The sequence below is a fragment of the Prunus avium genome, chromosome 5, assembly GCF_965620075.1.
Source record: "Prunus avium chromosome 5, drPruAviu1.hap1.1, whole genome shotgun sequence".
NCBI classification, from domain to species: Eukaryota; Viridiplantae; Streptophyta; class Magnoliopsida; order Rosales; family Rosaceae; genus Prunus; species Prunus avium.
Genome location: NC_142288.1, coordinates 18,388,361 through 18,411,497, shown reverse-complemented (window position 1 = coordinate 18,411,497; position 23,137 = coordinate 18,388,361). Strand labels below are relative to the sequence as shown.

Sequence of the window (23,137 nt, the reverse complement as noted above, 5' to 3'; positions counted from 1 at the left end):
TTGGGGAAGCAGGTTTCAACCAAGCTACTAGGCTTTTGTTGTTGATTTGTATAATTAATATTTGTAAGTCGACTATCTGGGGAAGGTCAAAGAAAGGAGCAATAGCCTTTATTCGTGACAGGCGAGAGGAAAAATCGAAAGGTGAAAGATGGTAACCCTTTCTTTATCTGGCAAAGAAGTTGTAATCAAAGTTACGGCCAGTGTAGTTCCCACTTATACTATGATGTGTTTCAAATTTCATGTTACTCTTTGTAAAGAGATCAACGGAGACAAGGCTAAGTTTTGGTGAGGGGACGTTGATGGTGGGTCTAAGATACATTGGAAATCTTGGCAATCCGTTAGTTTGGTTAAGAGCGATGGCGTCCTAGGCTTCATAGATTTGGTTAGCTTTAACCTGGCTTTTCTTAGAAAACAATGTTGAAAAATGATTCATAACCCCAATGCTACATGGGTGAAAGTTCTTAAGGGTCGTTATTTTCCCAACTGTGATTTCCTTCATGCTACTTTGGGATCTCATCCTTCGTAGGCTTGATCAAGTATGATTGAGGGCCGAGATGTTGTAATTGCCAAGGCTCACACGTAAATTATGAATGGGGTCACTACCCACATTTGGGTGGACAATTGGCGTCCTTATCCGAATTGTGGACACATCATTCCAGATACCGCTCTCTCACAGTATGCTCCCCAATTTATTCATGAGATTATAGATCCACAAGCTCATAAGTGGATGTTAGCGGATATTAATTGTTACTTGAATTTGGATACAATGAATCTTATTCGCAAAATTCCTATTGGGGACACTAACCAATCGGACCAACTTGTGTGGCCCTGGACTTCTTATGGCAATTATAGTGTCAGTTCTGGGTATCATATTCTTCTCTCCCAACACCAACACATTGCTATGAGAAGTAATCATTCCTCCTATAATATTGATAATTGTATATGGGAGCAGATATGGAGGATAAAAACATTACCAAAAATTCATATGTTTTGCTGGAGAATACTTGGCAATGCTTTTATCTACCCGCCTCAATCTTTACAGAAGAAAGATTATGGATTCTTCTATGTGCCCCATATGTGATCAATATGAGGAATATATTGAGCACCTTCTGTTTTTTGTTTTTCTAGACAAATCTATATGGTTCGAATCTCCCCTCAATTACATTGTCAACCCTCAAAGATTCACAACCATTAGGAATTGGCTTGCCAGCTTGTTCAATCCTCCTAACATACCTAAGTGTGATCTTGATTGGTTGCTAACTTTGATAAGTTTCATCCTATGGGAAATAGGGAAAGCTCGTTGTGGGTTCATCTTTAAGGGTCGAAGGCTTGAGCCCAAGTGGATGATCACTAAGGTTGTCGATGCGGCGTCGGAATTCCAAGGGACGATTGGTGTTTCTATTACTTTGGCTCGGGGAACTTAGGAGAGGCAGGGGAATTCCATACAATGGCTTACTCCCATAAATGATTTTGTGAAAGTTAATATTGATGGAGCCTAGGTCAATGATTCCTCCACGGCTAGTGTTGGGGTCGTTATTTGGAATTCCTCTAGGCAGTTTTGTGTTGGGTTAGCGGCCCCGTGTTTCTGTCAATAGGTTTTGGTCGATGAGGCAGAGGTCGCTACATGTGGGCTCAACCTTGCTATCCAACATAGTTTCAATCGAGTCATTCTAGAATTTGACTCAAAATTTCTTATTGATGGAATCAAAGGCAAGGTTGGTAATCGGATTTGGACTATCCTGCCTGTCATCAAAGAAATCGGATGTAAGATGGCCACCCTTTTTGTGGTGGAGTGTAATTGGGTTCCCCGTGTTTTGAATCAAGCAGCTTACATGACGGTAAAGACTGGCATGCAAGCGGTGAAACTACAAAGTTGGGCATGTAGGCCACCTCCATCTCTTGTTCATGTTCTCACAGCTAATGGGTTACCTTGTGATTAGAGTATCTTTGTCTCATCTGTAAGTGGGAGAAGCTACTTTTCGTTAGGCTAGATCTTGGTCAATCATGTGGCTTCTTCTTGTTTCTGCTATAGATTTCATCCCAGCTGTTTTGTTTGTCTCTACTTGTTCTCTTGGGCTTTGCAATGGAATTACTTTTGGACCCAAAAAAAAAGGTAATACAACAAAGGTCCATCTTATTAATTATGAGCAAGTTTGTAAGCCTAAAGTTGTTGGTGGTTTAGGCATTAAGAGGTCTACTTAGATGAACCAAGCTATCTTGGCGAAGGCTGGATGAAGGCTAGTTAAGTCAACATATAGCTCTTTTCTTCTAAATGAGGTTGTAGATAAATGGGATTGGCAGTTTATTTGGAACTTGCTTCTCCCTTCCAAGTTTAAAATTTTCCTTTGGATTGTTTGCCATCAAAAGTTACTTACTAATGAACAAAGGAAGAAAAGAATTGTCACTCAGCTTTCTTCATGCCCTAGATGCGCTTATCCTTTGGAAAATATTGCTCACATATTTAAGGATTGTCCTCTCTCTCTCTCTCTCTCTAGCCATTTGGAATGGTTTTTGAGTTAAGGATAGGTTTATCCATGATGGGATGGCTTTCGAAGAATGGTTGTTAAGAAATTTGCAGGCTAAAAGGAAGGAGTATAATGGTTTGCCTTGGCCATTGGTTTTTATTATATGCTTGTGGTTTACATGGAAATGGAGATGTAAAGGTGTGTTTGAGCAAAATTGTGTCATGCCTAGTGAACCGCATCATTTCATTTTTTAGTATGCTTTGGAGTGGTTTAATGTTGTCAAACCACTTTCTCCTACTTCTCTGTCTTCTATGGTTCATCTTTATTGGATAGCTCCGATCATTGCAAATTCATTTTCTCTACACCTTCTTTTGCTTAAAAAAAAAAGCCACCGACTATGACAATTGGTCATAGGCCAACCAACAATCAAAAAGCTTCATTTCTTCTCGTCCACCTGATATTTTGTATGCATAAGTTTGTATCAATCAAGGTATAAAATATCGAGAGTTTCGGAAATATCGGTGGTCCAAAAACATGGATATATCGATGTAAATATCGATAAAATTGAATAAAAATCAAAGAAATTGTTAGAAAAACTTGGAAATTTTTATTGAAACTTTAGAGGATGTTTACTTAGTCAATTGCCTATTATTTTATCACAAAAAATTGGAAGGAAATGCATGGCATGGTGGGTTTGAGTGATTTAAGTTGATTATGTAGCGACCTAACAAATATTGTGACTTTAGAAAATATATAGTAATTAGTGAAAGAAAATTAAACACACCATAATTTTTTAGTTATAATAATTTACTACAATATATTACACTTGATACATATGATAATATCAGTTTCAACCAAACGTTAATTTTTTTTCTCTCTCTTTTTAAGTTTTAAATGTATATAAAATTCTTTTTTAAAACAATACATAATGTTGAATGTATGAGTGTTGTACCATTTTTTTTTTAAATAATAAAATATGAAGGGCCCTAAAATATAGCCATGCATGGGCTGGAGAGGGAAAAATTTAGCCCTATACTATTCTTTAAAAAATTAATATTTTGGAAAGCTAAAATTATAGTCATGGACTACATTTAGCCATAATTAGTTTCCAATCTAATTTAGCTAGAGGGGCATTATTAACAAAAATTTAATTACATAGACCCAAACCTCCAAATTTTTGGGCTTACAAATTGTTTTCCAAGAGATAGGATGAATTTTTGGAGAAGTTCCCTAGAAGAAATCTCTAATAAGCTTCTGAATATGAATAACAACAACATATTAAATAAATATTGCGGCATGTTGAGAAGAAATAAGGTGTGACAAAATATGCGTCGATATAATTTATAAATGACTACAACATGGTGAACTACGAGTTAAGGATGGCAATTGGTCGAATTGGGGGTGGGTATGCCATTCTCATCCCCATCCCTGTTAAGTTTTTTTCCCCATCCCTGCCTTCATATCGGCAATATTCATATCGAGGATTCCCCATCCCCATCTTCGTTGGGGAATGGGTTCTCCGACCCACCCCATTACAAAAGAAAAAATCAATATATAACTACTTTGTTGAAAGAAAAAAAAAAAAAAAAAATTAAGGCAAAATAATGAATATATATATAAAGAATATTATATATGGACTGGAAGTTAACTAAATAAATAAGTAGTGTGGCTTAAGATTTGTATAAATTATATAAATATATAATATAATAATAGAAAATATAAAACTTAGTCGGTACAATCACTTTAATAGCATATATATATATATATATATATATATATCATCAAAAAAATTATATATATATATATATATATTCTAAACGGAGAGGGTTCAGGTTAGGGATTAAAATATCATCCCCATCCCTCCCCGAACACCATACCCAAAAAATTCCATGTACCTGTCCCCATACCCGTTTTTTGTCTTTCATACTCGACCCATTAGGGTCGAGTACCCGCGAAGACCCTTAGGGGGCATTTGGTATTGGACTTGAATCCATCTTTATAAACTCAAAAACATAATTTGAGTTTAAAAAATATATATATATGTTTGCTAGGCCTATTTTTGAAAACTCAAACTCAAAAACACCCCAATTTTTAAGATTACAAAATATTTGTTCTTTCAGTTTTTTTTTCTCCAACACCTAGCGTGCCTCTCTCTCTCTCTCTCTGATTGACTTTGGGTATCGGTGCGAGATCCAATTGGAGGATCCGAACTGCAGCGAGCTCTTTGCCGCCTGCTTCGTCCACCTGTGCCAGCGTCAGACCGTGCTCAACTAGTCACGATACTTCGTGCTCAAGATTGAGGACGGCATCGAAAAGCGCGTGTTCATCAGGCTAGGATCTGCAGAGCGAAACAAAGCATTTGATTTCAAGGTGACCTTATCGGACCACAAGAAGTACGTTAAGAGAGAGTACGAGAAGAAGAGCAACGACGATAGCACTACTGATACTCTCGCCTATGATTTTGTTTTTGTTTTTTTATTAATTCAAAATTTTAAGATTTAAAAATTGTTTTAAAGTTGGATACCAAAAAAGTTTTTAGATCTTAAAAATGAGTATTTGAAAACTATATTTTTAGAAAGAATTATTGGTTTTGAGTTTCGATTTTTAAGTATGATACCAAATAGGCCCTTACCCGCCATGTACGAGCTAAGATAAGAGCATGATTGTATCACGTGCGACGCACGTGAGAAAAAGATAAAACAGATGAGGCTACCTCTGTCGTCGTCCTATCCACCAATCCACCAATCCATCAACCATCATCCATCATCCGTCTACACTCCATTACCTCTACTCTCTCTCTCTCTCTCTCAATCTTCATTTCCCAGAACCCTAATTCCCGAATCATGGCCTCCAAAGCCCTTCCTCAGGTATTCTCTCTGTCTCAACGCGTATGTTGCATGTGTTTGTGTGTGTGTTTTAGCAATGTCTGGAGTGAAAATTGATGAATTTGTGGTTTGCAGGCTCTGATAACAATGCCAAGAAACCCTACCCATCACCCGCCGGTAAAGCTTGGGTTTTCCGCTTCCCTCTCTCGTCGTTCTTCTTCTAATTCCGCCCGGGTCTCGCTCTCTAGGGTTTCGTCGATCTCATTTGGGTCCAGCTTCAGTCCCATCGTCGCTGCAATGTCGAGACTGGACTTTGTTGTGAGAGCAGATTCGAGCACTGAAGGTGAAGCTGAAGCAGTTGGAAGTGAAGAGGCCTCAGAGGCCATCGTAGAAGCTGAAGCTGAACCAGTTGTGGAGTCTGAGCCTGAAGAGCCGAAGACGCCCAGAAAGTCTCGGGTTAAGCTTGGAGACATAATGGGGGTACGTTATTTCTTTTCTCTCTTTTGCTGCCTAAGCCTTGTTTGGCTGGTGAGAAAATGCAGGAAATAAGAATGACATCAAAGTTGTGTTGAGTTCTGAGCTGGAATGTAGGATTAAACAGGCCACTGTTACTAAAGCTGAAACAAACCTTTCTTAATTTGCTTGTCATTTGTTTTTTCGTCATTCAATCCGATTCCTATGATAAGTGATTGTTAAAATTGAAATTTAATTTTGATCAAAATTCTTCTGCTTGGTTAGATATTAAACAAGAGGGCAGTTGAGGCAGCAGTGCAAGAAAGGCCAGTTCCGGACATTAGAACTGGAGACGTTGTGCAAATCAAACTGGTAATAGTGTTTCTGCTAACTTTCTCTTGCAGATTTTAATACCATTCGGAAGTGAATCTTTTGTGATTCTTTTTCTGTGTGACTTACAGGAAGTTCCTGAAAATAAGCGTAGGTTGTCTGTTTATAAAGGCATTGTCATTTCAAGACAAAATGCTGGCATTCACACAACCATTCGCATTCGGAGGATTATTGCTGGAATAGGGGTTGAGATTGTGTTCCCGCTGTAAGTTTTCTTTTGTGTATTACTAGTTCAGCTTGATTTTGCTAGAGCATATATATTTATCATGTCTATGGTTCAATAACCCTTCACAAATAAATAGTTGGGCTTTATGTGATTCCCTTGATTCCGATGACATGACTCTGATGAACTTAACATGGAGAATCTATCTGAGATAGTAATAGTCACCCATGGTTATTTATTAGGACTTTCTTAAGTCTTGGATGCATTGCAAACATATATTGCATTCTTCGAAATGTAAACAACTTGTTCTATATTTGGAGTTCGATGCATTGCTTCTTTTAACATTTATATAGATGATAAAAGCATTGTAGAAGCATGTATGAGCTGGGAGGATGTTGAGCAAGCAAACTTACACTAATTGTGTGATTGGATTCCTCCCATCCACAACCACCTCAAAATGGTTTATTTTTATTGTATTTCGTATTTAATAAAAGAAACGGGAAAATAAAATTCTCCAGCAGAATGTGTAGAATTCAGTTTTCTTAATGTGTGTGATTTTTTGATAATGATGCTCAGGTTCCAATTAAAGTTCTTAAGCTTACTGGTTATTTCTCCCCCTAAAGCCATCCTTCAAGTTTGAAAGGCAAAGAATATTTGATATCTTCTTTACTCATTATTTCAGGTACTCACCAAACATTAAGGAGCTAAAGGTACTGAGCCACAGGAAGGTTAGGAGGGCAAGGCTGTACTATTTGAGAGACAAGCTTCCAAGGTTCTCAACTTTCAAATGAGAAATTGTACACGGCTCTTGTTTGGTTGTTTTCACTGTCAGAGGAGTCCCCGGAATACTCACATTGTAAGAACTATATATACCCTGGAATCCATTAATCTGATAGGCGTATCAGTTCTCTCCAATTTTTTGTTGTATCTATATTTTTTTTTCTTCTTTTCTGTTGTTTCAGTTCATAATTAATTAGGAAGAAGAAGAAAAAGTTTCCAACAACTGCGACATCAAGCTTCCAGTAATGCATGTATTTTATGTTTCCTTCCCTGCTGGATTTCTTCCCTATTAGGTAAACTAAACCTCCCCACCAAACTTAAGTTTGGAGATATAAACAACTGTGTGCTTGGATGAGAGGCAAAAATACAGCTCTGTTTCAAGAAAATATCTTAAATCATTTTTTAGGGCAGGGTTCCCAAATTTCATGGTAAAACATCATTTTACCAGGAAGTTGCTTCATTCTTTCTGTTTAATCATGGGAAGCATTCTACCTTCATATTTTATATAGGTTGGGATATAATGATTCCTATAAAATAAATTAAAAATATTGCCTTAGAGAGATTATATGACATCTTATTAGTGGCCACTTCCAAGGGGAAATTTCTAGAGGTGTTTACAAGCCCAATATTGGTGGATCAGCCTGGACAGTACTGAATTGGGCTTTGAATAATGTCCCATAAAGTCCCACCCTTAAGGCCCGTTTCGTTCACAAATTAAACTTCTTGGAAATGAACTTCCCACATCTAATCTAATTGACATGGGAATAGAGGATGTTCATTCTCATATTTGGAAACGTTGGGAAATGAGTAACATGAAATGACATTTATCTCGTTACCATGTTTGGTTTTTACAGTATTAGGATTGAAAAATTGTTCAGTTTTCAAACTCCCTTAACTTTTTTTTATTAAAAAGAAAGAAATACAAAGAGTTTTTCTAAGGGTAAAACATGGTATTTTAAAAATAGAACAGGGGTACGTTAATCATAAAAATTTACATTGAATGTTTTTCTAGGTGGGGGAAAAAAATTCCCAAACTCAGTCAAGGGTATGAAATTCCCCTTACATGGGAAGTCCATATCCATTAGTTCTGAATTGCATTCTCAGTAGTGCACTTACTAAACATGGGAATGAAATTTCAAACTTATTCCCAAGCTCATAAACCTTGAACCTTTACCCTTAGAGATTTAGACTTGTTTTATTTAAAAAGTAGGACTACTGTCAAATTTAATGAGTCCAGTCTCCTCTTATATAAGAGTGCTAGAAGTGGGATGTAACACTAGTCCAAGTTAATTGGAATATTTATGTCTTGTTTAGGCCACCAAATGTGTATATCATAATAGTATCAATATCAGAAAGATTGTAACGAGAGGTCCGGCAAGATTGAACCCCTCAACATAGCCCCTCATTACAGAAGCCCATGTATCTATATTATAACAAGCATTCCCACACTTATCAAATTGTATCTGTCACATGTGTCATTTATTCAAATTTGGATTATTATTGGGGTCATTTATTTTTAACATTAAAAACAGTTAGATGTATACAAGTTACAACAACATCATTTGGTGAATATATTTGTTGAGCCGCATTATTGATTCTGCACTGGTCAATAGTTTATGATTCTTTCCTTATGTAGCTACAAACACATTCATTACTATATTGATTCTTGTCAGCTGATTAGATTAGATCAGCCTTCTGCTGTTTTTTGGTTGTCTTCCAAGACAAGAAATTAAATCGCTTCAAAATCTGGAGTGTCATTTTCATATAAGTTAGGTACAATACAATATTAGGAAGAAAAAAAAAAGTTTTCAATAAATTATACCAATCTACCTTACCTTAAGAATCATTTCATCAGTAATCTTCAAAAATATGATAAAATAAAAGATTATTTGACCCTAGTTAGCATTTTCCCGTATTATACACGTGTGTATAAAAGATTCATTCAAATATATTTATGTTTCCGTATACATATGAAAAACTCACTAAAATACACATTCTTTAAAATCAAACGTAACAATACGTAGGGTTTTTTTTTTCTTTTTCATTTTTCTTCCCCCGTACAGACAACTAGGGCACACATTTTTTATGGCACAACCACTTGATTATTATACATAAATGTCAATTTGCCCTATTTTCATGATAAATTTTATAATTCTTTTATATTCGTGTTTAATTTGTTGTCTCCTCTTATCAACAATAGAAGGTAAGCATTTACCTGATTTTAAAATAATAATAATAATAAGGTCAGAATAGGTCCAAAATGGTTATCAGTTCCCTACCTTACCTACGCTTTAATTACACTCAGATGGTAGAAATTGTTTTGCATACAAGGGACACTGTGATTACGTGACAGTGAGACAACCCAACTTTTTATCTGAAACTTCAAGGTATAGAGACATTTAACCCACGAGCAAAACTAAAAAAATAATTAAGATAAAGTAGAAGCATCACCTATTACAAATCATCTTGACATTAATTAAATGACTAAATAAGTTTCAATTTAGTCATTTTTAACAAGATTTTCCCATTTTGATTTATGTTGTTCAAATTTTAGCGATTTGACTTGTGTAGTTTGATATCTATTGCAATTTAAAGACACATCTAAGAGCATGTCCAGCCTTGAGCCAAGACTGGGCAAAAGGCCCCCCAAGGCAGCCCAAGAGAGCTCCAACGGGAGAGAAATGGCCCGGGCAAATGGTGGGTCCCATCAAACTGGGCAAGCTCACGGGCAGATCTTGCCTGGGCTGTAGTCCGAAGGCTCTGACGTCAGCGAGTAAAAAAAATTCAAAAAAATCCAAAAAATTTTCAATTTTAAAAAAAAAAAAAACCAAAAAATTATATATATTTTCCCTATAAATACATAACAATTTTATTCACTTTCTAAATTGTTTATATTTTGTTGCATAATCTTTTTTTTCTTCTTGCCCTTGCCCTAGCCTTCCAAGGATGGAACCAACTAAGGCAAGGCTGATACTATTCATGTGAATAGTGGTAGCCCTTGCCTTGCCTTAGCCTTGCCTTAGCCTTCATGGGTGGACATGCTCTAAAGTTTGCCCGAAATACCTCACCACAAGAGGCACACATGCTTACTTCATCATGTAATTGGACGGGAATTTGAACGTGTCATTAAATTGAGATGACTATCAAACTAAATGAGTCAAATTGCTAATTAAAATCACATAAAACAAAGTAAAAAAATTCGACAAATTAAGATGGTGTGCATTCAACATCAGTATTTTTTTTTCGCCACAGTTAAAAAAGGGGAGGGTATTCTCACATACACGGCACAATAGGAGATCCAACCGCAATTCACTAACTTGCATACCAACGGTTTTACCAACAGAGAATCACTTGCATAAAACAAGGACCCCATTATTTTGCTATTTTCTACTAATAATGTTATGACATACGTAATAACTTTTTCACATGACATAATATTATTAGTCGGAGATAATAAAATAGTGTTATCCGGTTATAATAAGTTTTTTCCTACCAGTGAGCTAATACCCCATTCGCATTCAATATATGATGCTGGTGGGATAGATTTTTGTTTCCTTTTCTTGTAGATTTTGGGCCGACCTTAAATTAAGGGGATTGAAAAGCAGAGGGGACACGTCAACCTATCATTTTTATCATTTTGAGTGACACGTTGGAGGGTCCCACATCCAGTCTGGTATAGACAGGTTATGCTGCGCACTCCCTCACTCAAAAGCTTCTCCTGCCTGTCCTCTCCTTCTCAGCGTCGTCGTCTCTCTAACTTTTGAAGCGGGCGTCACCACTCCCTTCTTACTAACACATGTCCTTCAGCCTCCTTCTCTCTCTCTCTCTCTCTCTCCACCTCTGCCCCTCTGAACCTCTCTTTGAAATTCGAAGCTCCGCCATTTCCATCGGACCACTCTCTCTCTCTCTCTCTCTGGCTCTAAAAATCTAAATATTTTTAAAAAATATAAAAAATAAATTAGGAGGTGGAGTTTGGTTTCTTTCTTCTTCGGTTGGTCTTGAAGATCGCTCGGACCCGAACCCGATCTTGGTGGCTGAATCTTCGAAGCAGAGAAGGTTGGCAATTGGACCGAGCAATCCGTACCTCCTCCTCTACGTACGTTCTACCATGTGTTAGTCTCAATTCAATTTCTCTCTCTTTCTTTCCCTCACAAACACACACACGTTTTCTTTCACAATTCAATTAATTTGCACCTTCTCTCTCTCTCTCTCTCTCTCTCTCTCTCTCTCTCTCTCTGTGTTAGCCATGTACTAGCAGAGGCTTTAATTCTGTGTTTCTCTCTCTACGTTTTTCTGAGCTAGGGTTTGTTCTGGTAATGTGAATGGCAGGGTTTGAGATTGTTTGGTGAATTTTTGGGAAAAAAGAAAAAGAAAAGAAAGGAAATTGTTGCATCTTTGGCGGTGGGCCATCATGAGTGCTGGTGGTGGTAATCAGATGATCTCTGTTCTTCCGGATGAGCTCAAATTCCAATGTATTCTCTCTCTCTCTCTCTCCCCTTATCTCTTTGCACACACACAGGCTTTAGGTAACCAAATGGGGATGCAGTTGAATTATGGTGGGAAATTGTTCTTGAAAAATGATAATAGAGATGGTTTTTTGGAGAATTTGAGGATAGTCAAGGAAAAGTAGGAATTTCATTGCTAATGAATTTTTGTTTTGAGTGAATTGAAGGGAAGAAACCATCATTGTTACTTCTTTTTTTTAAAGTTCAAATTAAATTATTCGACTAGTTTAATAGCTCAGCAAGGTTTATGATCTAGAAGCAAAGCTTATTAGGCCACATATAATCTTATATTTTATATTGATGGTAGATATATGGTTGAAATGATTGTCTTATATTGATGGGGATGGGTGCCAAGGCAAGGTGGAATGTGATCAAAGATGTTTGCATACGAAACATATTGAAGTCAAACGTGTATTAAGTTCAAAGTTGAGGGAGGATTAGTTTAACTGCTATAATATAGATGTGTTTATGACTTCAAATCAGACACGCGTTCGTTTGTACTTAATGTTATTTTGCTTCTCTTGTTGGGTACTCCAGGGCCTCTGGATTTGTATGCTTCAGGTTTTTGAGCTCCACTTGGTAACCTTTTCTTAATTCACATCCACGCTCTTTAAGCCAAGGGAAATTTTATTGGTGGGAATCTTGGTTTATTGGGTGTTTGTTTCTCTTGCTTATAGAAAGCTTTTGAAGGTTACTATGTATAAAGAGTGGGATTACTCCCTCAAGTCTCTGGACTCCATAGTCGCCTTAGCAGTTATACTCCTTTAGGTCTCTGGGCTATGGTGTAGTTATTCAGAATAGGTAATATGTAATGGCAACTAGTGATTATATCACTAAGAGTTCTCGTTAAATTTGGAAGCCATATAAGAATAGCTGAGTAGGGAATTGTTAAAAACAAGCGTAAATACACATTGTGATGAATACACTATAAACAACATGAATTACTAGTGCTAGCATTGGACAACATGAACCCACTTGCTTGACCAGAGTCTTCAAACTTATCTTTTGCATGTGCATGTGCATGTATATATATAGAAAAGACATGTTTATACCTACACCAATGCATATGATAATTGGCAACACTACTCTGGTTGGTCTTTGGAATGGTTAAAATTCAAAGAATTCTGACTAATAGGGTGTAATCTGATAAATACTTTGGGCCATCACATGATTTTGATTGTAGTGCCACATCCAGGCAGGTTCTTTTCAAAGTCTGGCTTAAAAAGTTTCTTCTTTCCGTGTATAATGTCGTTAGATAAAGTACTAATGGACTTATAATTATGACATTCATTGTTCAGTTGAGCTGGAGAAGCAAAGCTTTTGTGATCTAAAAGTTGTCAACAACACAGAACACCATGTTGCTTTTAAGGTACCAATTCTGTTGGTGAACGTATTTATGATTTTTGTTGCTGGGCGTGTATTTTTCTTTTGTCCAATCTGGAAATTGCTAGTGCATGTTCTTTGGTTACATTGTTACAATTTTCTTTTTCTTTTTTATTCTCTTTTTTCTAGGTTAAAACCACTTCACCTAAGAAGTACTTTGTACGACCCAACACTGGTGTTATACAGGCTTGGGACTCATGTGTCATCAGAGGTGCTACTCATTACTTTGTTACAATTTTTCATTTTTGTTATTCTAATTTTATTATCACCACCTCAATTGTGCGAAACTTTTGAGGCTGCCCCAGAATCATCTCCCAGTGCTTTATCTTACTTTTTAATGAGCAAAGTAGCTAGTGGTGATTTGTGGATTCTTAAATGGCAAGTTTTGAATCTAAGAGCTGTACTCTCTGGCTTTGGCCAATCATAAGAATGTAATTGTTTGTACATTCTCAATTAGTTTTATTATATTCTCCTTTATTTCTTTAATAATGGCTTCCAACTAACTGCTGGGTCTGCAGTCACCCTCCAAGCCCAACGAGAATATCCTCCAGATATGCAGTGTAAAGATAAATTTCTCCTACAGAGTACAACAGTGCCCCCAAATACTGATGTTGATGACCTCCCGCAAGATACTGTAAGAGTTTTAAATTGGGCACTATTCTCTCTGTTTGACTTGCTTAATTTATCATTTTGAAATAACAATGACATTGGAAAAGCACTTTAATGTTTCATTCAGTTCACCAAGGAAGGTGGAAGGGCATTAGAGGAGTGCAAGCTTAGAGTTGTGTATATGACTCCTGGTTTAGCTCAAGGAAACTCAGAAGATGAAGCTTTAAGGAGCTCCATGCATGGTCTTGATACTAATTCTGTGAGTGTTGTTGTACTTTCCTTGTGGTGTTTTCTAGAACTTGTTTGTCTTTTTGTGTAACAATGCAATCATGCTTGTGCATGTCATAGTTCTGGTTTTCTGAGGGTAGTTCTTCATTCCACTACTTCACAAACTTAATCCAAGAATGTATTGTGTGTTACATTCTGCAATAGAATGCGTAATTAGAAACACCAGTTTGGGACTTTGATTAATAGTGGTCTATGAATATAGCGAGTGATTTAGTATAGAAATCATGTGTACGATTTGAACGTGTATTTAGAATCATAATAAGATAACAAAAGGATTCTAGGAAGAGACTCCAATTGCCAGAACCCAGCGGTGTGTTTCCATTTGTAAATGTCTTGGTATGCTCATTACAGTAATTCATTGTATATTTGAATTCTTGTCATATTCTTACTCATTGATATTTCTTTTACATGTAGAATCAGGCTTTCCAGCGCCTGAAGGATGAAAGAGATGCAGCTGTTAGACAAACACAGCAACTTCAACAGGAACTGGTCAGTGTATAGTTATTCTTCTGCTTTCTCTACACACACACATACAAAAAGACTCAAGTAGTTAACCTAAGTAGCTTATTCTAGATCGTTTGCTTTTTTTCTGACATTTAAAGTTGGATATAAGGGTCCACGATTAGCTATACACATGTAATCCTGTCAAACAAAGTAGGGTAAATATTTAGTTATGCTCAGATACTAAGTAAGGACTCGCCAACAAATCCAACATTCAGAAAAATTTGTCACAACCATATAAAGCAGGAAGAAAAGGACTTTTATTAGGTGACCTCAGGAGTTTCAGGAAAAAATTGAATAGGAGTTTTTTTGTGGCTAATTAAATCACAGAACAGTACAACATTACAACATTACTAGAAGTTAAGGACCTGGTATTTGAAATAACATAATCTCTCTGTATTGGGAGTTCGAGTGTTCTTTTTTTCCTACTTTCAACGGGGCATTTAGAGCCTCCATTGTGGATGCTCTAACTACTTACAGCTCTCACCAACTAACATTGTCTGGTTTTTTTTTCTTTCTTTTTTCACCACAGGATATACTGAAGAGGCGAAGATTTCGGAAAGGTGACCCAGGCTTCTCCTTCACCTTTGCAATTTTTGTGGGACTCATTGGACTCATGGTTGGCTTCCTCTTGAACCTTTCATTATCTTCACCATCTACAGAATGACTTGACATTTATTCAGGACATCAGGAAATATTTTCTTGACAAATTCTTTGTATAATTTCTTTATCTTCTGTTTGATGGAAAGTTTACTTCCTTTTTTTGTATATTGATGATGATTGTTGCAAATTTGCATCGTGATTAGTTGATTTATTGAATATGTTTCTATTTCACCATCTTGTTCTATCCTTGGTGTGTCTACAAATTCTATTATATTCAAATTTTAAATTGTGCAACATTTCTGACATTACTGGGGAGCTGCTTCCCGTCTGGCAAATCCGTTTGCAGCTTGAAAGCACCTCTTCTACTTTGAGGGGTCCTATCTAGCATCAGTTTCGCAAGGGTGCATGACAGCTTTCTAGTGTGAGAGTCAGTGCGACCCACATAGGTCGCACACATCTCACTGGCTGATAAAGTATCATGCACCCACGCGAAACTAACGATGGCATTTTCCTTTCTAATTTTACAATGCCCTCAAATTTATGAGGGCAATTCGAAGTTGGGTGTGGAAGTAGTGGGGGCTAATACCAGTGAAGGCTTGAAGGAAGTAATTCAAGCAAAAGTTCAAATAAATTTCATATTGAGGTTTTTTGGCCAAAGTTAGGAAGGGGAAGGGGGAAATTCACACACAAGGGTACCATGGGGATTTGAACTCAGGATTACTTGAGGGCACACCACAAGCGTGTGTCAATTCAACTAACACTCCATTGGTAGAAATTCAGATTGAGTTGAGAGGACTTTTTTTTTTTTTTTTTTTTTTTGGGTCTGAACCACGAGGTGGTCTTGGATGGGCCCCAACTATGGGTGGCACCTTTAAGCCTTAACCACAACTCAGATTAATCCCCACTCACACCGGGTCGGTCCATAAGGGATAAAGTGCTGGTCAAAATGGTGACTCCATACGAGAATAGGGATCGAAACCCTGACCTCTCTTAAGGAATGAGAATGCCGAACCACTCACACCAATCACCTTGGTTGTTGAGAGGACTTTTAAGTTGGTTATTAATGGTATTTGGAGAATCAAGCATGCTTTTGTATGTGTCTTATTCTTATCTTATATATGGAGCTTTGTTATATACCTCTACAAGAGGTCAATTCAGAACCATAGACTTTTGGAAGGAAATGGCTTTCCACCAACTTCTCTCGCTATTAAATATCAATGTTAAACGGAAGAGTAAATGCTATTAGATTGGTGGCGTATACAAGTTGGTCTCGTCTATAAATTTGGTTTTCCTAGCATTTTTCTAAACAAAGATATTGCAGTATGAAAATACAAAAATATCAACAAAATGTTGATATCGAATTCCAAAGAAAATACAAAAATATCAACAAAATGTTGATATCGAATTCCAAAGAAATTTATGAACAATGTACTGCAAGAAAATATTAGAAAAATATTAATGACAATAGATTTATGTACAATGTATTACAAGAAAATATCAGAAAAATATTAATGACAATATCAACCATATATCGATATCGAAAAAATTTATAAACGACATGTAAGTATAATGTACCAAATGAGATTTTTGGAAAAATATTGTATCTAATATCCGTACACAACAAAAACATAAATGTCGAGATATGATAGAAATTTCAAACAATCATTGTACCCGATGAATAATTATAGTGATTAACAAGATGAACTACGACAAAGTTATACCAAATAAGTAGATGTGGGTTAAGCCAATTGACCAAAATAGTGTGCTCATGTTTTTATGCCTGAGTTCGATGAGGTGTACAGGAGCGGCGAGCGCACTGTACTTACCTTTTGAAAGCTCAAATCAAAGCAACAAGAATTTTATAGTGAGGGTCTTATATATGGTCTTTGGTGAGGCCCTATTTCTTAACCGCTGGATCAGGCTAACCAATTTGATCCAATGGTTAACTAATTTGATCTAATAGTTAGGAAATAAGGTCTCACCTAAGGGTCATATGATCTCACCATCTGAATCTGGACCTGGGCCGCTGAACTCATTTGAACTTGACAGGCCCAAACCTCATCCTCATATTTTATACTTTCAAATTCTCTTTTAAGAAAAAAAGAGAGGGGAAACATTTGGCGGGAACTTATCAGCTGAATCTCAAACCCTACTCGTGCGAAATTGGCGCTTCTCTTTTCCCTCTCTTCTATCTCTCTCTCCGATCCAAATCTCATCAGACACGGAAATGGCGACTCGCCCCACCGACTCAGCTCTCGTTGTCACAGCCATCTCCGACTCAGAGAAGGCCTGGCACCTCCTGGCCCTCCTCTTGTCACTCGGCCGCCCAACTCACCTCTCCGAGCTCGCCTCCCGATGCACGCTGTTCCCAGCGTCGCCTCGCCAGGTCCAATACCTCTGCTCCGTTCCCGGCTCGCCTCTCGCCTTATCGGAATCTCTCTGCGTCATGCCATCTCTGGCTTCCTTTGAAGCTTTCGTCCAGTCCGTTTCGTGTGGCGGTGCTGGTGATGCACTGAGAAGCTACTTGGGGAAGCGAAAGCGGTTCGTCGTGGATTGTGGATTCGGGCCTCTGGCCAAGCGGAGATTGATTGTGGATTTTGGAAATGGTAATGTTTGCTTCAAAAAGAAAAAAAAAATTATGGTTCTCTTTTTATTTGGGGGATTTAATTTGTTTGGTTGGTGATTGTGGTGATGAATTGCAGTGTATGAAGAAATCGGAGCGCCGAAATCAGTTGGACATAGTGCTCCCAAGGTATGATTGAATAAAAGTTGTATAGAGTTTGTAGTTCTATAAATTTGGTTGCTTTTTCTGATGTTTTATTCTTCAATATTAGCGTTCAAACCAGAAATGTTGGACTTAATGTTAGGTTTTAAAGCTAATAGATCTCTGTTAATTTTGGGGGTCCCCTTTATCTCATTTATTTAGTTTGTAAAATAAATTGATCATGGAATTTGACATCCTAAGATACCTATTTGTTTTCTGAAACTTAGAAATGTACACTTGGCATTTTTCATATATTCCCTTTTCTTTGAATACGGCCCTCGAGGTTTCTCTATTTCATTTCAAAAGTATTTTTGTGTTGTATAAGTGAAGTGCAACCAAACAAATCACTTTTCTGGACAGGTTTTAAATCAAATCAGTTTTGCAGATACATTGCCACATGACTGACTACATCTGCAGAAACATAAACATGTCAGATGAAATGAGGCCCAATATAATTGTGCAAACGAATGTTAACAAAACAATAATGGCTTGTCAAGCTGATGCAGAACCAGCTAATCCCATCAGCGTGTCCGATGCTTTGGTCCTTTACAAAGGAGCTAACTTACATGAGTTAGGCTGCACGGCAACAAATTTCCTAGAGAAAGGTGAACAAAGCAATATATCAGCAGAGGTGGATGTGAATATTATTGGCAGATGTAAAGTTACAAATCTTAGAATTGTTGAAGATGAAAGAATTGTGAGAGGTGAGGACGAACAGTTGTTAGTAGGTCCTTCCAGCCCTAATGGAGAAATAGGAAATTTATCTCAGCCATATACTGCTCTTTCTGATATGCTGCCTGAAAGTGACTCCAGACTGAAAAATGCAAATTGTAAAGATACGATGCCTTCGAATAAAAATCAAATAACAAGACATGAGAGCTCTACCATATGTCCAGCTACTGAATTCTCTGTTGCTCGAAAGCAATTGTTGAAGCCCTCTGCCAAAATCAAGGCCATTCACAAGGATAAGATGGCTTCAAGACTGCAATCACACTACTTAGAGCATGATCAGGCTGTTGCCACTCCGAAAGAGAACCAGCACCAGAAAATAGATCAAAAGCCAATCAGCATGGCACAGAAATCAAAGCAGAATTATGATGACAAGCATATTAATGAAAGAAAGAGACGCCATAACTCTATTTCTCCTAAGGTATGCTACACGTACGAATAAGTAATGCCTACTCTAAGTTTCAATGTGTGCAAGTATGCTTTAATTGACAATCTTATATTTATTAAGCATGTGACGCTTTGTAGGATCAACCAGAGAAAAAAGAACTTCCTATTTTTGAATCTTACATTGTAGATGAAGAAGAAGGTTCAGGTATGTAAAGCTTTGATTATATATTGGATTTTTCACATCCCCATCAACCTGTTTGTCATTATGGATTTTTGCTTGTTTCCCAAACTGGTAGGCGGTTATGGCACTGTTTATAGGGCACAAAGCAAGAATGACGGGACAAAGGTTGCTATTAAATGTAAGTAACACATAATTTTTATTTGTCAGCTGTCCTATAAAAGAATTTTATGTCAGGGTCAGACTGTTGCCTCTTCTGATTACCAAATCTACTTACCTGTGCAATGTAAATATGTGGTACCTTCTACCTATAAAAAGTTAATAAACGAAAACTAAAATCTAAAACTTTGTTGTCATTGATAGAATGTACCTAAGTTCTTGGTTTTTTATTGATAATTTTTTGCTTAATATTTTGATTGGCATAAGTCGGGAACCAATTGGGCTTAAACTGTCCTGTCAATATAAACATGCGTAGACTAGTTTCCTGATAATTTTAGGTAGAATGCAACTCTGTAAATTATGAATTGTGTTACTCGAACCCTTTTGAGTAAATGAAGTTCCAGATCTCATATTGCTTTTACTGCTCTGCAGGCCCGCATGCTAATGCTCATAAGCATCATGTTAACAATGAGTTAAGGATGCTGGAAAGATTTGGGTAAGTGTTTGAAGTTTCACTTAAAGAAATTTTGTGCTTTAGAGACACAAAGTGGTGAAATTTTACATCCCAGTGAATTTTGTAATTTAGGGGCAAAAACTTCGTGATAAAATATGAAGGCTGTATCACGAATGGAAATTCAAATTGCTTCGTATTGCAGCACGTTGAGCATGATAGGCCTGAGGTGATTATTGGACATTTCTCTAGCTTCCTTTTTTCTTCTCTTCCTTTTGAGCCTTTTATTTAATGTTGATTTTACCTTTAGGTTTTAAAGAAAGAGATAGATCTTTTTCATCTCCAATGGTATGGCTATTGCTTGTTTAAAGCGCTGGCAAGCCTTCATAAACAGGTAGGCCTAGTTGCTATGTATATTATATTAGGATTCAAGATTATTTCATAAAAGGTTCTAAAATATTTGTTTCTACATTCACAGGGCGTAGTACATAGAGATGTTAAACCTGGTAACTTCCTTTTCTCTTGTAAGGCCAGCAAGGGTTACCTCATTGATTTCAATCTTGCCACGGTTGGTTATACTTGTCCCAGTTTTTTATTTTCTTTTTAGACTGTTTCACTAATTTATTTTTCTTTTTTTTAACATATTGCAATTTGTTAGCCCATGACTGGTTTTTCTTTTTTCTTTTTCTTTTTCTTTCTATATTTCACAGGATTTGCATCAGAAGTATGGAACAAGTGGTAAGTTTTCATCTCTTCTTTCTCACTAGATTTTCTGTTGACGTGATTTTAGTTATTGAACCTCGGTTTTGTTGTGATGCTGATTAGTGTTAATAAGTATTGCATGATGATTTTAGTTCAATCTTTTGCTCGCCTAGGTACAATTTTTTTTTTCAGTAAACTTTCTTTGTTCAAACCCTCTCTCATTGCAGACCAATATACTTGGAGAATTAAAAAAGATTTAAAAAAAAATTAAACAATAATAATAGTTTCTGCCTATAAATGCTGAATGACTTTGTCTGAATTTTTTGGTCTTACTATTATGAAATAAAAAGATTGGGAAATCATGAAGCTAATATCCATATTTTCACAGGCAAATCAAAAGTTGGATATGATGTAAACAGCCTTGATGAGAAACTTACCAATGCGAAATCTATTCCTCGAACCACGGTTACGATGTCAAGTGTTAAATCTTCAATAAAGGCCAATGGAGAGACCAAAAAAGGTCTCAAACCCACTTTTGATCCGAAGGATTTGAAAAAGAAGGCTTTCAGTCAAGTGAAGGCCTATAATGATTCAGGTAGTTGGAGTGTTATGAAAAGTCAAGGTGCAGATGGCTCAGGCATAACGTCAGCAAAGGATGTGACAAGTGCCAGGACTCCTCCAGCAGAAAGGCTGAGGGAACCTTTGCCATGCCAAGGAAGGAAAGAGCTCATCAGCCTAGTACAGGAAGCAAGGCAGAGTCCAAATCATGAAGCATCAGGTGTTTCAGCTCCTATGAGAAAGAGGGTTCCTGCCCCTCCGGGAAATGAGGATGGCAAGGTTTTCTATATCACTCCTATGCCTCTGCACTCAACTGGCAATGGTATAGGTGGTGCAGGCTTGATTAGAAACAGAGGTTTGTTCCTTCTAGTGATTTCGACAATGTGGTTTGACTAGCAAATTTCTTTACTTGTGTTTGCCATGATTTTTTTTTTCTTTATTTATTATTATTATTTTTAATCTTAGGGAATGGAAAGCAGAAGAAAGAAGGTCCTTGTGCTGGAACTAAAGGCTTCCGGGCTCCAGAGGTGAGGATTCATAACTATCGTTAACTTTTAGTTTTATATAATTACCTTACTTTTAATCCCTATATCCTCAATTTGATGCTGGCGTTACACTCCATAAAGTTGTTTCAAATTCCTGTATGATCGGAGTTATACTGATTCGCCAAAGTAATAACCAACATATTACTTGTGAGTGTGACAGCCGTGAATGGTGAGAATCTGAGGATTAAAGAGAGATGCAGTCTGTTGCTTGCAAAATATCATTATTCATGTAACTCAAAGTTAAAACTTTCTGAAGATTGTTGCAGCCAAGCACAGAAAATAGTCTTTTAAGTTCACTCCTAATTTAAAGTTTCAACACAATAGCATGTATTATGCTCTTCGTTTCTTGACTCATATTTTTTATATTTGGTCGTGATCCTTTGTTTGGATGTGTGGTTTATGCAGGTTCTCTTGAGATCCCCACATCAAGGCCCCAAGGTTGATATCTGGTCTGCTGGGGTCACATTACTCTACTTAATAATTGGCAGAACACCCTTTTTTGGAGATCCTGAACAGTAAATATCCTTGCTTTGATCCAAAAGGTTTATGTTTACTCTTCAGATTCTTTATTCTCACATTTCGTCTTGCCAACCATATGTTCATTATCAGGAACATAAAGGACATAGCAAAGTTGAGGGGCAGTGAAGAATTATGGGAAGTTGCCAAGCTACACGACCGTGAATCTTCATTTCCAGTGGTATTGATTATTCCATAACTTTGATCTAGTAAATGATATTTGGGTAAATTGCACGAATCATCCTTGTGTAGGTCCACTTCAATGTTACTCATGTGATGAGAAAACTTTGAATAATATCCTTGTGCTTAAACTTGTTACCAAGGTCCAAATCGAAATCTCCGTCTAATTTTACCGATTTGCCTGTCGTGTGTAAAGATAAAAAGGTCTTTTCAAGCTTGACTTAAGGGTAAAAAATGGGGGTCCATTTCTTGAAAGGACTTTTTTACCCAAGCATTTGAGGCATATAAAATACGCACAATTGGACGGAAATTTTGAATTGGACTGAGACTGGTAACGGGCTCAACCATGATAATATTATTGAAAAAATTTCACCACAAGAATAACATTGACATATGACTCACACCACGCAGATGATTCGTGCAATTTGGCCATGATATTTTAATATGCGCATAGATTGAATTGTGAGGTATTATTTTGTCACAGGACCTCTATAGTACAGAGTCTTTGCCATCTATTAAACTACAGGATTGGTGTAGAAGGAGCACAAAGAGACCAGACTTCTTTAAGGAAATCCCTAGACCCCTTTTCGATCTAGTGGATAAATGCTTGACAGTGAACCCTAGGGTTAGGATAAGTGCAGAGGAAGCCCTTAGACATGAGTTTTTTGCCCCATGCCATGAAGTCCTGAGAAAGCAGAGGCTCCAGAGGCAGGTGTTATAACTTGGAACTCAAGAAACGGTTCCTCTTTCACATGGACAAAACATCATTAGGGCTAATCAATCTCATTAGGGTTTTAGCCTTTTAGACAAAGTTGTACCATAATCTCCAGCTCCTACTGTCTTTGTTAATTTGCACTGATTAAAAAAGTTGTATAGTTGAAGCCTAGTTGTCTGGTGCACTTTTACTTTATTCTTTGTCTACCTTCTAAAACATACCCATTTGGATTCTATAATATAAAACTCAGAAAATTATGTACACACATGAAATAGGCTTTTTTTTCCT

At 36.9% G+C, this 23,137-nt stretch overlaps 3 protein-coding genes across 6 annotated transcripts; all 3 read left to right on the top strand.

Moving 5' to 3' along the window:
* Positions 1–5,173: 5,173 nt before the first annotated feature.
* On the top strand, positions 5,174–7,345 carry LOC110756456 (Ribosomal protein L19 family protein). Of its 2 annotated transcripts, XR_002526677.2 has the most exons (6): positions 5,174–5,332; positions 5,426–5,770; positions 6,029–6,115; positions 6,205–6,338; positions 6,979–7,152; positions 7,259–7,345. XR_002526677.2 is itself a non-coding variant. In XM_021957895.2 (5 exons), the coding sequence occupies exons 1-5, from the start codon at positions 5,309–5,311 to the stop codon at positions 7,085–7,087; spliced, it is 699 nt and encodes a 232-aa protein (XP_021813587.1). In that variant the 5' UTR covers positions 5,174–5,308; the 3' UTR covers positions 7,088–7,211. The 2 variants fall into 2 exon arrangements, 1 of the variants encoding a protein (XP_021813587.1); XM_021957895.2 differs by lacking the exon at positions 7,259–7,345 and having other exon boundaries at positions 6,979–7,211.
* Positions 7,346–10,784: 3,439 nt separating this feature from the next.
* Positions 10,785–15,199, top strand: LOC110756401 (Plant VAMP (vesicle-associated membrane protein) family protein). 3 transcript variants are annotated; one of them, XM_021957832.2, is made up of 8 exons: positions 10,785–11,172; positions 11,406–11,548; positions 12,880–12,950; positions 13,094–13,175; positions 13,483–13,598; positions 13,701–13,832; positions 14,282–14,350; positions 14,895–15,199. In XM_021957832.2, exons 2-8 carry the CDS (start codon positions 11,488–11,490, stop codon positions 15,027–15,029), a joined length of 666 nt encoding a protein of 221 aa, XP_021813524.1. In that variant the 5' UTR covers positions 10,785–11,172; positions 11,406–11,487; the 3' UTR covers positions 15,030–15,199. The 3 variants fall into 3 exon arrangements, with proteins under 3 accessions (XP_021813524.1, XP_021813523.1, XP_021813522.1); XM_021957831.2 differs by having other exon boundaries at positions 10,786–11,188; positions 14,276–14,350; XM_021957830.2 differs by having other exon boundaries at positions 10,787–11,172; positions 14,276–14,350.
* A 1,882-nt stretch (positions 15,200–17,081) lies between these two features.
* Positions 17,082–23,137, top strand: LOC110756400 (Protein kinase superfamily protein). Its single transcript, XM_021957829.2, has 15 exons — positions 17,082–17,571; positions 17,668–17,717; positions 18,115–18,879; positions 18,984–19,050; positions 19,142–19,204; positions 19,615–19,678; positions 19,769–19,862; positions 19,944–20,027; positions 20,112–20,201; positions 20,344–20,371; positions 20,724–21,248; positions 21,359–21,420; positions 21,844–21,953; positions 22,048–22,135; positions 22,619–23,137. Exons 1-15 carry the CDS (start codon positions 17,193–17,195, stop codon positions 22,853–22,855), a joined length of 2,706 nt encoding a protein of 901 aa, XP_021813521.1. The 5' UTR covers positions 17,082–17,192; the 3' UTR covers positions 22,856–23,137.